Source organism: Lynx canadensis, chromosome B3 (assembly GCF_007474595.2).
Source record: "Lynx canadensis isolate LIC74 chromosome B3, mLynCan4.pri.v2, whole genome shotgun sequence".
In the NCBI taxonomy this organism is placed as follows: domain Eukaryota; kingdom Metazoa; phylum Chordata; class Mammalia; order Carnivora; family Felidae; genus Lynx; species Lynx canadensis.
Genome location: NC_044308.2, coordinates 48743180 through 48758989, shown reverse-complemented (window position 1 = coordinate 48758989; position 15810 = coordinate 48743180). Strand labels below are relative to the sequence as shown.

General features: G+C 36.4%; 1 protein-coding gene across 1 annotated transcript in view; it reads right to left on the bottom strand.

Annotated features, from left to right (window-relative positions):
* The window catches only part of DNAAF4 (dynein axonemal assembly factor 4), a 63055-nt gene that overhangs the window by 14618 nt on the left and 32627 nt on the right, over window positions 1–15810 (bottom strand). The window contains 2 exon segments of the mRNA XM_030318131.1: window positions 4712–4821; window positions 6750–6895. Coding sequence (XP_030173991.1) covers window positions 4712–4821; window positions 6750–6895 — 256 coding nt within the window.

Here is a 15810-nt window from a genome sequence, read left to right as displayed (position 1 = left end):
ACAACACCTATACCAAAGACCTGTCTCACCATGTCAATCAACCCTGTTATCTTTGAGCACTGATGTAAAAGCACACTTTTCCCCTGTCTTCGTGTTGCCGTTCTTTCCTACTCCCATCCCCCTCTACTCCTTTGCACTTTCTTTTTTTTTTTTAATTTTTTGTTCTAATGTTTATTTCTGAGAGAGAGAGAGAGTGTGTGTGTGTGTGTGTGCCTGAGCAGGGGACAGGCAGAGGGAAAGGGAGACACAGAATCCAAAGCAGGCCCCAGGCTCTGAGCTGTCAGCACAGAGCCAGATACAGGGCTCAAACTCACAAACCGTGAGATCATGACCTGAGCCGAAGTAAGCTGTTTAGCCAACAGAGCCACCCAGGCACCCTTGCAATTTTGTTGTTGTTGTTGTTAAAGCAATCTCTACGTTCAAAGTGGGGCTGGAACTCGAGACCCCAGATCACGAGTTACACGCTCTACCTAACAAGCCAGCCAGGTGCCCCTCCTTTGCACTTTCTTATTCCCGGTTTTGCCATAACTGACTCCACCTCTCACTCCTTTCCTATACCCTTAACTTTTCTTAAAAATCCTGTCTAAAATAAACTTGGCTCTGTCCTCAGGGCAATGCTAATCTCTACCACCCTCTCCACTGCGTCCCTTCCTGAGTCCCCACATCAGGGGTTAGGACTGTAGAAACTGGCATTCTTCAGACTCTCTTCTGCTAGATATAAGATCAAACTCTCTCTTTATACACAAGTCATTATCCTTTGAGATTCCTGACATCTTTCCCCCTACAGCCTTCTAGTCACTGTCATCTCCTGTCTTTTTAAAAGTCACTATTCTCCTGGGACACCTGGCTGGCTCAGTTGTTAGAAGTGTTCAACTCTTGATCTCAAGGTCATGAGTTCAAATCCTATGTTGGGCGTGGAGCCTACTTTAAGAGAAAGACAGAGAGAAAAGTTAAAATCACTCTTCTCATATTCATTAAGGCCTTTGAAACTGGTTCCCAGCATCTGTCTCTATCCCGACTTCTGCCATGATTCCAGAAGATTCCAAAATCAAGAGTCAGATGCTTAACCAACTGAGCCACTGAGTTGCCTGGCATCTCTTCCTGTGTAACCCAACTTGGACTTTGTGGCTAAATACCTGAGCTATTTTTCTTTTTCTTTTTTTAATTTTTTTTTTTTTTAACATTTATTCATTGTCTGAGAGACAGAATGTGAATGGGGAGGGGCAGAGAGAGGGAGACACAGAATCCGAAGCAAGCTCCAGGCTCTGAACTGACAGCACAGAGCCCGACAGGGGGCTTGAACTCACGAACTGTGAGATCATGACCTGGGCTGAAGTCGGATGCTTAACTGACTGAGCCACCCAAGTGCCCCAACTGAGCTATTTTTCTATGAGCAATCTGGTCCCTTGCACTACTAGTCTTTTACTGTACTTGTCAGTTAAAATTCCCACTCTGGCCCAAGATCTATTCTTAAATCTGAAAGAAGACTAAACCCTAAAGGAGATAAATCACACAGCTGTACTGACATCTCTATGAATTCATGTTCTCAACCTGGCAGAGCCAACAGTATTCACTAATCAATTTCCCTTATCTAGATATATACTTGTCTCCACTATTCTTCCCTCCAATCTCAGAAAATGAAGTATCTCTGTCTATTCCAAGTCAATCCATCAACATTTTCTAGAGCAAAGTAATCAATCCAACAGGACAGCCCACTTAGCTTTGCCCATTTTAGCATTCTCAGGCTGCAAGGAGGAACAATTCATAGCCAAACCAAACTCTGTCTTCACTAAGGCTAACCAATTGGATAAAAAGGACAAAATCAAGACAATCCATCCAATTCTTGGCTTTGACCCAATTTTCTCCACTCTGCTCAGGAGGATTTCAATCATCTCTTCTTTCTCTTGTCTCCAAATCTATTCAAATCTTTTATATTCTTAAAGAAACAAAACAAAAACTGTTTCAACTTTCTGCTCCATTGGCTTCTGGGAATATTTTTGTGTACTCCTTCGTTTTGCCAGACCTTCAAATGTTGGTAGGTCACAGAGTGTTATCCTCAGGCCACTACTCTCCAGGTCTACACACTCTTTGTGGATATCTCAGACACTTTTATAAATTTAACTACAATATAAATGTTGATAAGCTCCAAATCTATTTCTACAGTACTGGCTTCTCCTCTGAGTTTCAAACTTGCCGGACAGTGTCACCCAGAATGGCCCAGAGACATCTCAAACTCAATATATTAAAAACTGAACTTACCTGCATTCTCTCCTGATGAACCTCTCATCTAGTATTCCCTAATTTAGCTGGTGACAGCATGCAATCAATCATTCAAACTAGAAACTGAGAACTCCTCCTTCTTACTCCCTCCAAATCGATCAAGAGGTTCTGCCTATTTTATCTCATCATTATTTCTCAATTTGCCCTCCTCTTCACCCCTACAACACCACCTACCACAAGGCCAGTTCAAGGTCTTTGCTGTATTTTCTATAACACATTTTTTCCCTCTCCTTACAGAATAAAATCTAAAAAAAATCTAAAAAAAAAAAAAAAAACACCTAGACTCTTAAATATAGTGAACAGACTAGTAGTTGCCAGATGGGAGGTACATGGGGGTATGGGTAAAATAGATGAAGGGGATTAAGAGTAACTTACCATGATGAGCACTGAGTGATGTATAGAAATGCTGAATCATTATATTTTATACCCGAAACTAATATAACACCAAATGGTAATTATACTTGAATTAAAAAATAAATTAAAAAAAAGAATTTTAACCAAACACACAAGGCCCCTGATGATTTTTCTAGGTTCATTTGTCATTACTCCTAGCCTCAAATTTTATGTTTTAGCAAAATATAAACCACACATAGTTCCTGACCCATATATCACACCATTTCTTGTCTCTTGAGCTTTTGTTCATATTTTCTCCAATACTTGAAATGAATGCCTTTATTTCCCTTTCTCTTAAAACTTCTACTTATCACTGAGGATCTCAGGTGCTACATTTGCTATGAAGCTTTTTCTGAACATACCTTCCTTCCTTTAGGGGTAAATGTCCCTCTTATGTACTCTCATTTTACTTTGTTCTTTTCTAGGTATTGTACTTCTCACAAAGTATTTTAAGTATTTGTATAAGTATGTCTCCTGCACTGATCTTTGTAGCTCAGAGGCTAGTTGGTAAATAGCAAACAATTAATAGATGTTTATTTAATGGTTGAATAAATGGAGAGGAAGGGAGGCAGGGAAGGGGAGAAAGAGGAGGAAGGATCATGTAAGACTTTAATGTTGGAAGTAAAAGAAACCAACTTGTCAGTCTCAGGCCTCTGACCTTCAGAAAAATTGTCACTTCAGTTCAACTCTACATATTAATCCCTGGTGGTGTAACAGGCAAAAAGACCAAGAAAAAATAAGAAAAGAAAAATACAGATGCAGACATTGTGGTAGACAGATAATGGAGACGACCCCACCAAAAGATGTCCATATCCTAATCCTCAGAATCTGTGACTTTGTCACCTAACATGGCAGGAAGGATTCCACAGACTGGCCTAAATTAAGGTCTTGAGGTGGGAGATAATTCAGGATTAAGCAAAGGATACTAATGTAATCACAAGGATCCTTATAAAAGAAAGAGGGAAGCAGGAAAGTCAGAGCAAGAGAAGGAGATGGGATTATGGAAGGAGCGGTTGGAGTGATGCAATTGCTGGCTGGAGGCCACAAGCCAAGGAATGCAGGAAACCTATAAACTGGAAAATGAAAGCAAATAGATTCTTCCCTATAGGCTCTAGAAGAAATACAGATGACACCTTGAGTTTAGCCCAGTGAAACCCATTTTGAACTTCTGATTTCCAAAACTGTAAGATAATAAATTTGTGTTGTTTTAAGCCACTAAGTTCATGATAGTTTATTATGGCAACAATAAAAAAATAAAAGTCTATGTCATGAAATACAATAAGTAATATCTACAACCGCCTCAAAATATGAAATCAAATTGCCATTCATAATGTATCAGATTGTACTGTTTTTGATAACTGTATAAAAATATTCACACATGGGGTGCCTCAGTGGTTCAGTCGGTTAAGCATCTGACTCTTGATTTCAGCTCAGGTCATGATCTCATGGTTGTGAGATTGAGTCCCAAATTGGGCTCCATTCTGATCATGCAGAGTCTGCTTGGGATTCTCTCTCTCCCTCTCTCTCTGTCCCTCCCCCCACTTGTGCGCTCGCGCGCTCTCTCTCTCTCTCTCTCTCAAAATAAATAAAAAAACATTTTAAAAAATATTCACACACAGAGCAACATATAAATAAATAAAAGGATTTCATGGATATAAAATGAAAATTTGTAAGATAAATTTGGTAATCTTTTAAAGATGGAGATGAATAATCAAAGAAGCTATAGTTTCTGAAAAACACATTTCTAGGAAGGGCTTATGTTAAATATAAGTGATTTTAAAAGGGATTTTAATAAGTGATATGTTTCATTTCTATGACATTTAAATGCAAAATCAAATAAAAATAAGAGCCTTATTTGTTATACAATCCGACTTTTTAAATATGGAGGCACTGCCTATCTAATTGGCTTATTTGGATTATCTTTCCCCAACAACATACACACATAAGCACATATGTCAAGATACCTAGAAAATGTAGTTAGTACTACGGTCTACTTAAATTTATTATAAATCTCATAGCCAGAGTCCAAACAACATACTTTCCTTTGTCCTTCAGCCATTCTGGATTCTTTTCTTCTTCTTTTAAATCAGAAAGTTCAGGAATATCAGTATTCAATGCTCTCCGTGCTTCCGCTTGTTTGTGCAACCACTGAAATCAGAGAAGTGTAATGAAGGACACAAAAATCTTATTTTTATTAACAGCTACTTTGACATTTGCCAGCTTCTATATAAAATGGAAATACTATTTGTTATGGACTGAATATTTGTGACCCCCAAAATTCGTATGTTGAAGCCCTAATCCCCAGTGTGATGGTATTTGGAAGTAGAACTTTTGGAGGTAATCAAGTTTAGATGAGGTTATGAGAATGGGGCCCGCATGATGGGATTAGTGTCCTTATAAGAAGAGGAAGAGACCAGAACACAGCTCTCCTCCCACTACTCCCTGTACCCTGATCTTGGACTTTCGAGCCTCCAGAACTTTGAGAAATAGATGTCTGTTGTTTAAGGCACTCAGTCTAGGGTATTTTGTTACAGCAGCCTGAGTAGACTACTATACTATTTGATATGCTGATTTTTTTAAACTTTCAGTTTTTATCCTTTTTTGTTTAACATTACCAGATAGTTAAGACCAAACATACAAAAATTTCTAGTCCAAATTTCATACAAATGGGAGTTTGTGGGAGTTCATGGGATTATTATTTTATTTTTCTTATCTATAACACATTTGTTTTTCTATATTGAAAAATACAGGGGCGCCTGGGTGGCGCAGTCGGTTAAGCGTCCGACTTCAGCCAGGTCACGATCTCGCGGTCCGTGAGTTCAAGCCCCGCGTCAGGCTCTGGGCTGATGGCTCAGAGCCTGGAGCCTGTTTCCGATTCTGTGTCTGCCTCTCTCTCTGCCCCTCCCCCGTTCATGCTCTGTCTCTCTCTGTCCCAAAAATAAATAAACGTTGAAAAAAAAAATTAAAAAAAAAAAGAAAAATACATAAATGACTTTTATTTTTTCTTTTTTAAAAAAATTGTTTAATGTTTATTTTTGACAGAGAGAGACAGAGCATGAGTGGGGGAGGGGCAAAGAGAGAGGGAGGCACAGAATCTGAAACAGGCACCAGGCTCTGAGCTGTCAGCACAGAGTCAGACAGGGGGCTTGAACTCATGGACAGCGAGATTATGCCCTGGGCCAAAGTCGGACGCTCAACCAGCTGAGCCACCCAGGCGCCCCATAAATGACTTTTAAATAATTATATTTTTATAATTTTAGAAATAACTTTATAAATAATACAATTTAGAATATATTGTTTAATAAGAAAATAGTTAATAAACTGTCATTATGTCTTAAGGATCTTCAATCATTTCCACAAGTTTTGAATTTGAGAGGCAATACTTAACACCTTGTAGTAAAAAATAATGCAGTTCTTAGAGTCTATATACCTAAAGATAAAACATTCAAAATGCCAGGGCCCAGGTATTTATAAATGAATGAGAGATATTCTAGAATGTCACATTAGAAATACCTAACGTTAATAATGAGTAATTATTGTATTAACAATAAATGTCCAAATCCATTACCAAAACACAAGTTTACAAATCTAATATAGAAAGTGATGTATGGGGCGTATGGGTGGCTCAGTTGGTTAAGCTTCCAACTTCAGCTCAGGTCATGATCTTGTGGTCCGTCAGTTCAAGCCCCATGTTGGGTTCTGTGCTGACAGATCAGAGTTTGGAGCCTGCTTCAGATTCTGTGTCTCCCTCTCTCTGCCCCTCCCCTGCTCACGCTCTGTCTCTGTCTCTCAAAAATGAATAGATGTTTAAAAAAAAAAAAAGAAAAGAAAATGATGTATTTGGTAAAATAGATGGCAAGTGTTTATCTCCTGGAAAAAGCAATAATACTGCATACTGAATCTGGAGACAAAAAAATTCTGCAAAATACTTTTCCATAAGGAAATACTAAAATATATTCAAGAAGTAATATCTTTAGTCTAATGAATACTTAAATTCAGAACCAGTACTAGTTTTAAAAGATGAAATAAAAAATATTTTCATTGTGATCACTGTAACTCACAGCAAATATACTTACCTCCTCTTCTTCTGCTACTTGTGATTCCCGGAGAGCAGTTGGAAATACTCGAGGGGTAAAGTTGATTTTAATACTGCCAACAGAGCGAGGAGCAGGAATACTATTTTCCTTTAACTTCTCCAAAAATATATTTTCTGAATTTCTTCCTTCAAAAGCAGTATTAGCAAGTGAGTTCTCTCTCATTTTCTAGTTAACAATCAAACTGACTGTTCAACTAATTACACAGCAAAGCTACCTCTAAAATCCTATACAAATAAACTGAAGATAACTTCTCTAGAAAGAATGTAAAACCCATCATCAAAAGTGTGGCAGCAAGTTATCTGTCCTTTAATCAATGACCCCAGCTACTTTTCTAGGGTTCTCTTTGTTAAAACACACAGTGTCTAATTTACATTCAATCTAGGGAAGGGAGGGCACTCTAGGCAACTCTACAACCACTTTCCATTTTAGAAAGCCATCACTGGAAACACTACCTCTATTTTCCTTAAGCTCCTACAGCAATATCTTCTATAAGCTTCCTTATAAAAGTTATGGTATAAAAGTGATGGTATAAAAGTTTTTCAGCCATCAGAGATAGCTAATGAAAAGAGGAAAAAAAAAAAAGTAATAATGAAAAGCTATACGTTTTAATAAAGATAGTTACATGTAATAATGGTTAAATCAATATAAGAGGAGAAATTAATCTACGTGTTAGAATATAAAGTATATGATTAAAAGGAAGGAAAATTAGGTTTAAAAACTGCAAAAGTACCAAAAGCATGATACACAGATAGAAAAGGCAAATATCAAAAATTTAAAGAAAATCAGATTTTTCACAAATATGACAGTAATATCTTTGTTATAAAATACAAATAAGAAAAAAAAACTTCTAAATTAAAAAATTGGAAAATGGCCTAAATTGACATTTCCAAGAGAGGGAGGAAGGGGACAAGGAGGAAAAAAATAAGGACTCAAACAAACAAGAAAGCAACATTAACAAAAATTTGACTGCAAGTTTTCTATAGATGTCTGTAGTTGAGACAGCTATCTTCCAGTATCCTAGCCATTCTCCCCTCTTCCTTTTAGAAATAGAATTTGAGTTCTAGGCTAGGTACATGACTAGGTCAGGCTAGAATCTATATAACCCAGCCTCCCTTAAGATTAGATGTGATTGGAGCGCCTGGTTTACTCAGTTGGTTAAGCCTCTGACTCTTGATTTCGGCTCAGGTCATGATCTCATGGTTGGGAAGTTCAAGCCCTGAGCCAGGCTCCACGCTGACAGTGCGAGGCCTGCTTGGGTTTCTCTCTCTCCTCCTCTCTTTACTACCCTCCCTTGTTCACATGTGAGCTCTTTCTCTCAAAATAATAAAGTTAAAAAAAAATTATGTGTGACTATATGCCAAATCTGAGACAACAAAATCTGAATAGAAGTGATGTATACAACTTATGGATTGTCATCTTATAGGTACATCTGCTTGCTGTGGACTTCTCTTCCCATTTCCCACTGGCTAAAAAACAACGCCAACTGCAGCATCCAGAGATTGAAGACAAATGAGGTAATAACAAAGGCGGCCCCACCAGCCTGGATGGCCACACAGAACAGTCATCTATCAGGCCTACATGGATCACTGTTACATAACAAGTATTAGATTATGGAGAACTATATTTCTGTCTTATTTGATCTGTAACTTGGACCTCCTTATTACAACAATTAGCTTTAACTATCTAATACAATGTGCCAAAATTTTATATCCAAGTAAATTGTTGTTTACGTATAAAAGCAAAAGATGTTCCTAGATATGTAGAACTAAGTGAATATATTACTTAGCCATCTTTTCCAAAGACAGTAAAATCTTGGTTTGTGAGCATAATTTGCTTATAGTCCAAAACACTTCTATATCAACACAAATTTCCCCCATAAGAAATAATGGAAACTCAGATGATTCATTCCACAACCCAAAAATACTCATATGAAAATGATTATAATACCATAATATAATACAAAATAATAAATAAAATATACAATAAAAAGAAAAATAAATTAACCTGCACTTACTTTTGAAAACCTTCGTGGCTAGTATAAGGGAAACAAGAGAGAGGAGGGTTATTGTGTAAGACGACTTTCACTATCATTAACAGAAATCACCGCTATCTATTGGCTCAATGGAATCTTTTTCTGCATGGGGGCCATTGTATATACTCATATGGATGTTGACTACAGTACAGCATTGATAAACTCTTGTCATGTACTGTATTTAATGTAACTGGCAATAAGGCAGCAGAGGAAAGGGTCTATATCTGCCAGCAGCCTGACTTAGAATAAACCAAAACATTCCTAAGTTTACGGTTGTATGGAAAGCAAAGGACTGTCTGTAGGTGCTTTGAAGTGAAGAAAAATACACAAGTGCCAGTTGTAGGCACCTTGCAACATTCTGAAAAATCTGATTTCTGCCAAACACTACTGCATGAGATAGAGCATCTGAGCATGGTAGACAATCACCCACAATTCTGCAGCCAGAGAGAACCATTGGCTCAGTTGTGATCATGTGACATTCGGCATCATGTACAACTCATATTGCAAGACATCACTCATGTATCAGGTTAAAATTTATTAGAAATGTTTGCTTGTCTTGCAGAACACTCACAGAATAAGTTATTCACAGTCTAAGGTTTTACTGTGAAATATTCAAAGAAACGTTCCAGAACATGGAGAAATGAAATTGAAATTAAGAACCCAAGCATAGGGAACTTAATAGTAAAAATGGAAAGCACGGATTTTCTAAATAGTGGAGAAAACACTAAAAATTTATGAATAAGATTCTTAAATGTTAGTACAACAGAAGGAAAGCAGAATAAAAAGTTAAAATGAAGTATCTAACTTCAGTATAATACTACTAATGATTACTAGAATACTGAACATGAAGGAAATAAGCACTCTTTTCCATAATGAGAAATTAAAAAATATTTTCTTACTAATTTTGCTAAAATAAAATTTTTTTAATGTTTATGAAAAACATTAAAGTGACCACTAGTTACCTTTTTATTTTTTTTCCTGAGAGAGAAAGAGCTCCATGCACAGAAGCAGGGGGGAGAAGCAGAGACAGAAAGAGAATCTCAAGCAGGCTCAACACTCAGCATGAATGCAGAATACAACTCCACAACCCTGGGATCATGACCTGAGCCAAAAATCAAGAGTCATATGCTCATGTGACTGAGACACCCAGGCACCCCAACCACTAAATTAAAAATAGGGTATCCATTATAAAAATAGGGTATCTAGCCTCCAAAATCTTATGGTAAAATAAGACAAATAGTAAAACATGAAAATAAAAAGAAATTAGCTTTCTGTTTATAGAAGCATAAGTTAAAGGCTTTAGACACTTCTACAAACAATTTCCAGATAAAATGTTATATACACGTAAAATCCTTGATAAAAGTATAACAAATAAACATAGGTTCAAATATACAGTTCAGTTCAAAAGGTAAGCAAAGAAAAAGTCTTATCAGAGATTTATAGTCAGGTAATTCAAAAGCTGACAAAAAGCTGTTTGGACCCCCTACGTTCAGGAATAAGACAAGGATGTCCACTCTCATTATTACTATTTAACATAGTATGGGAAGTTTTAGCTTCAGGAATCAGACAACAAAAAGAAATAAAAGGCATCCAAACTGGCAAGGAAGAAGTCAAACTTTCACTATTTGCAGATGACATGATACCCTATGCAGAAAACCCAAAAGACTCCACCAAAAAATTGCTACATGAATTCAGCAAAGACAACAGGATATAAAATCAATGTGCAGAAATTTGTTGCATTTCTATACACCAACAACAAAGCAGCAGAGGGGCACCTGGGTTGCTCTGTTGGTTAAGTGACCGACTTCGGCTCAGGTCATGATCTCGTAGTTTGTGAGTTTGAGCCCCATGTCCGGCTCTGTGCTGACAGCTCAGAGCCTGGAGCCTACTTCAGATTCTTTGTCTCCCACTCTCTCTACCCCTCCCCTGCTCACGTTCGGTGTCTCTCTGTGTCTCAATAATAAATAAATGTTAGAGAAAAAAATGTTTACATACAATGGAATATTTTATTACTCACCATCACAAAGAATGAAATCTTGCTATTTGCAATGACGTGGGTGGAGCTAGAATGTATTATGATAGGTGAAATAAGTCAATCAAAGAAAGACAAATACCTTATGATTTCATTCATATGTTGAATTTAAGAAACAAAATAGATGAATATATGGGAAGTGGGGGGAAGACGAGAGAAGGAAAGAAATCACAAGAGACTATTAATGATAGAGAACAAACTGAGAGTTGCTGGAGGGAGGTGGGTGGGAGATGGGCTAGATGCATGATGGGTATCAAGGAGGCCACTTGTTATGATGAGCACTGGATGTTGTATGTAAGTGATGAATTGGGCACCTGGTTGGCTCAGTTGATTAAGCGTCCAACTCTTGATTTTGGCTCAGGTCATGATCTCATGGTTTGTGAGTTTGAGTCTGGCATCAGGCTCTGTGCTGACAGAGCAGAGCCTGCTTGGGATTCTGTTTCCTTCTCTCTCTGCTGTTCCCCTGCTTGCTCTCTAGCTCTCTCTCAAAATAAATTAAAAAATAAATTTAAAACAAAAATAAGTGATAAATCACTGAATTCTACTCCTGAAGCCAATATTGCACTGTTAACTAAAATTAAAAAAAAAACAAAACGTTGTTTAGAAATATATCTATATATCCAAAATACATATATAAAGACTAAAGGCTAGAAATTTAATGCTGATACAGTTACAGAAGTGGGAAGCTGGAAATGAAACTAGAAGCTTAGAAGGGCTGCATTCTTAGTGTAAAGGATACTTATAGGGGCGCCTGGGTGGCTCAGTTGGTTGAGCATCCGACTTTGGCTCAGTGAGTTCGAGCCCTGCATCAGGCTCAGAGCCTGGAGCCTGCTTCTACTTCTGTGTCTCCCTTTCTCTCTGACCTTAACCCACTCGCATTCTATCTCTGTCTCTCTCAAAAATAAATAAACATTAAAAAAATTTTTTTTAAAAAGGATACTTATAAAATCTCCATCCACTGGTCTAGGAAAGTAAAGCCTGTTCTTCCTGGGGCTTTGGACAGGAGGAGAAAAAAAATGTCTCTTGTGAGAAATCAAAACTCCAGGTATTCCTGTGAGCAACTCTTACTTCCACAAACCACAACACTTGAGATTTTTTTTTTTATGTGCACCCATTGAACAAAAAATCCTTACTGAAGATGAACACATAAGTCACATAAGGAAACAATCCAGTATGAAGGACAGTTACCAGACACAACAAACAGGAGGAATGGCTTCCTAAGAATTTGAAAAAATAGAATAATCCGGAAGAGATTAAAATAATAATTTTAAACATGTTTATTTAAAGAGCAAAAACAAGCTAAATCCATAATGAAAAACTAAGAAACTAATGACAAAAGAACAAACAAGAAACAAAAATGACAAAAGAATAAGCAAAACAAACAAAAAAAGGAACTTCTAAAATGAAAATATTGTCACTGAAATTTAAAACATTTAGGACAAGTTTAGCAGCACATTAAGCATAGGTGAAGAAAATCTGCAAACTCAAAGAGATCTGAGGATAACAGAGCAATTAAGAAATATAAAGAAAACTGAGAAAGGTGATATTTGAAGACAATAGCTTAGAATTTCCTAGAACTGACTTAAGACATACATTCTTTAATAAAAGTAAATTCCAAGTTCTGACATTATGAAACAAATATAAAACTGCACTGAGACTAATAAAATCGAACCACACCAAAGTGAAGAATTTTAAAGCAACCAGAAACAAAAGATGGATTACCTTATAAAGGATCAATAGCTAGATCAAGAGCAGACTTCTCAGCAACATTAGAAGGCAAAAGGTAATAGAAAAATATCTTTAAATTACTGATGGAAAATAACTACGATGTGGTATTCTACAACCAGCCAAACCATCCTTCAACAAGTAAAAATATAAAGATAATCAGTGCGCCTGGGTGACACAGTAAGTTAAGCATCCCACTCAGGATCTCGGCTCAGATTATGATCTTGCAGTTCATGAGTTCAAGCCACACATTGGGTTCTGCACTTACGGTGTGGAGCCTGCTTGGGATTCTGTCTTTCCTTCTCTCTGCCCCTCCCCTGTTTGTGTGCTTGCTCTCACAAGCGCCCACATGTGTTCTCTCTCTCTCTTTCCTCCAAAATAAACAAACTTAAAAACATTTTTTTAAATATAAAGACAATAATTGAACTTACACCCATAAATCTTCATTAAAGAACTACTAAAGGATTTACTTTCATATAAGGGGTTTTTTTCAATGTTTCATTTGTTTTTGAGAGAGAGCGCAAGTGAGGGAGGGGCAAAGAGCAGGGGACAGAAGATATGAAGTGGGCTCTGTGCTGACAGCAGTGAGCCCAATGTAGGGCTGGAACTCAGGAACCATGAGATCATGACCTGAGCCAAAGTCGGACACTCAACTAGCTGAGCCACCTAGGTGCCCCTAAGGATTTATTATCAAAGGGAAGGCAGTTTGACCCACAAAGAAGTGAAACACAAGAAGCAAAGACAAATAAAACATCAGTAAATATGCATCAATCTAAATAGTAATGACTATTAGTGGAGAAAAAATCCACACTAACAATAATGACTAAATTTAGGGATTTAAAAATATAGTGAAGTCAACTGATCCCCCTGCCCCTCAAAAAAGTGGACTAAAATATTTAGACAATAACATAGATGTGTATAACTATAATTTGCATACTAAATTTCCTTGTAACATTTACAAGTATGGTAGAGATTAACCTTAAAACTGTGTTTAGTATGCATGTTAAAATATAGTAATTGGAATTATATCTATATGCCAAAACATATACAAAAAATTAATATTAATCATTCAAAGAATGAAAATAGAATATGTACCTTTCAAATTAGGAGAAAGAAAAGAAAGTAATTAAGAACACTTTAAATCCAAGGCAGAAAAACAGAAAAAAAGAACGAAAAAGAAAGTCTGGTAAACGTAAATCACGAAGATAGAAGAAAATCCTAAGACAAAAGTGTATTTTTATTTATAATAATAAATCTAAGTGTCCCATTGTTTATTAAAAGAAAGCCTCAGGATAAACAAAAATAGGGGTGCCTGGGTGGCTCAGTCAGTTAAGCATCTGAATTCAGCTCAGGTCATGATCTTGCAGTTTGTGGGTTCAAGCCCCGCATCAGACTCTGCTGACAGCTCAGAGCCTGGAGTCTATTTCAGATTCTGTGTCTCCTTCTCTCTCTGCCTCTCCCCTGCTCATGCTCTGTGTGTGTGCGTGTGTGTGTGTGTGTGTGTGTGCGTGTGTGTGTGTATACGTGTGTGTGTCTCTTTCAAAAATTAAAAAAAAATTTTTTAAACACCACAAATACATATCATAAACTATAATTTATAAACATAATGATTCAGAAAATTTTACATATGAGAATTATAGTCATTTCCATTCTATACATTTGGAAACTAAAACCAAACCAAAACAAACAAAAACTCCCTCGTAATTCAAGGGCCAAAGGAAAAAACAATGATGAGTTACAAAATATTTGCAATTAAACAAGAACAAAAACACAAGATTCCAAGACTTGGTGACTTGGTATTAACATAGTATTTAAGAGGGAAAAAAATTTAACTTAACATGCATGTATTAAAATATTACAAAATTAATGGAAACAAGTTGGACAAAAAATAGAGAAAACTAAAGAAACTAAGAGAACACAGGAGTTAATGGAATAGAGAACAAAGAAACTGTAAAAAGGATCAACAAAACCAAAAATTGCTTTTTTGAATGGACTAATAAAGTTTACAAAATGTTACAACAGTAGATCAAGGAAAAATAAAATGGTGTTAGAAATAAATAAATAGAGATAATTATGTTATAATTAGAGATAGAGATAAATAAGAGAAACCTTATGCAAACAAATTTGAAAAGGCGATAAGCACAATTTCCTAGAAAAGAAATTATCAAAATTGACTTCAAAAAAATAGAAAATCTGGAAATCACTAACTATTATAGAAACTAAATGTATTTCTATGCCTAGACATATTAGGGGTAGTTTTACTAAACGTTTGAGCAGCAGATATTTGTTAGTGAAAGCAGACTATTTTGAAGAATAGAAAAAGAAAAAAGGTATAATTCCCAGTGTATAAATATTTTAAGAATTTGCATGTCTGAAAAGTTTTTATTTTTGCCTCATGCCTGATTAATAAGCTGGGTATAGAATTTCATAGTGAAAATTATTTTCACTTAGAATTTTGAAGGCACTGATCCATGTTTCAGGATTCCAGTGCTGAGGTTGAGGACAGATGCCAACATTTCCAGTCCTTTGTGCATGATCTGCTCCTCTTCTCTGGAAGCTTGCAAGATCTTTGTCTAAAGGGTGCTAAAGTTTCTGGTAATGTGTTCATCAGTGCTTTGGCATGAATATTACAAAATCTACCATGCTGGACCTGAAAGACTCTTTCAACATGGCAATTCATTAAAGTTTTCAGAATTTTTGTAACATTAAAAAATTATTTCCTCTGTCTTTCCCTGTCTCTTCCTTATACCCCTATGATTTGAATGTTGAACATCTTGGAAGGATACTCTGATTGTTTTATCTTTTCTACTTTAAATCTGTCCTTTTGTTCTACTTTCTGAAAAAAATTATAAAGTATATTCCAACCACTTGATTACAATTAAAATTTTTATCACATTTTAAATTTCCAAACTGTTGTATTCTCTTAGTATTCTTCACTGTAGCCTCTTGTTCTTGTTTAATGATTAAAATTTGTTTTGGGGATGCCTGGGTGGTTGAGTCAGTTAAGCATCTGACTCTTGATTTTGGCTCAGATCATGATCTCACAGTTCATGTGTTCAAGCCCCATGTCAGGCTTTGTGCTGGCAGTGCAGAGCCTGATTAGGATTCTCTCTCTCCCCCTCTCTCTCTCTGCCCCTCCCCCCACTCTCTCTCTCAAAATAAATAAATAAACTTTAAAAAATATATGTTTTCATTTCTTTGAAGACATTAGTTATAGTGAAGTTTTCTTCTGTTCCCTGCATTACTTGGCT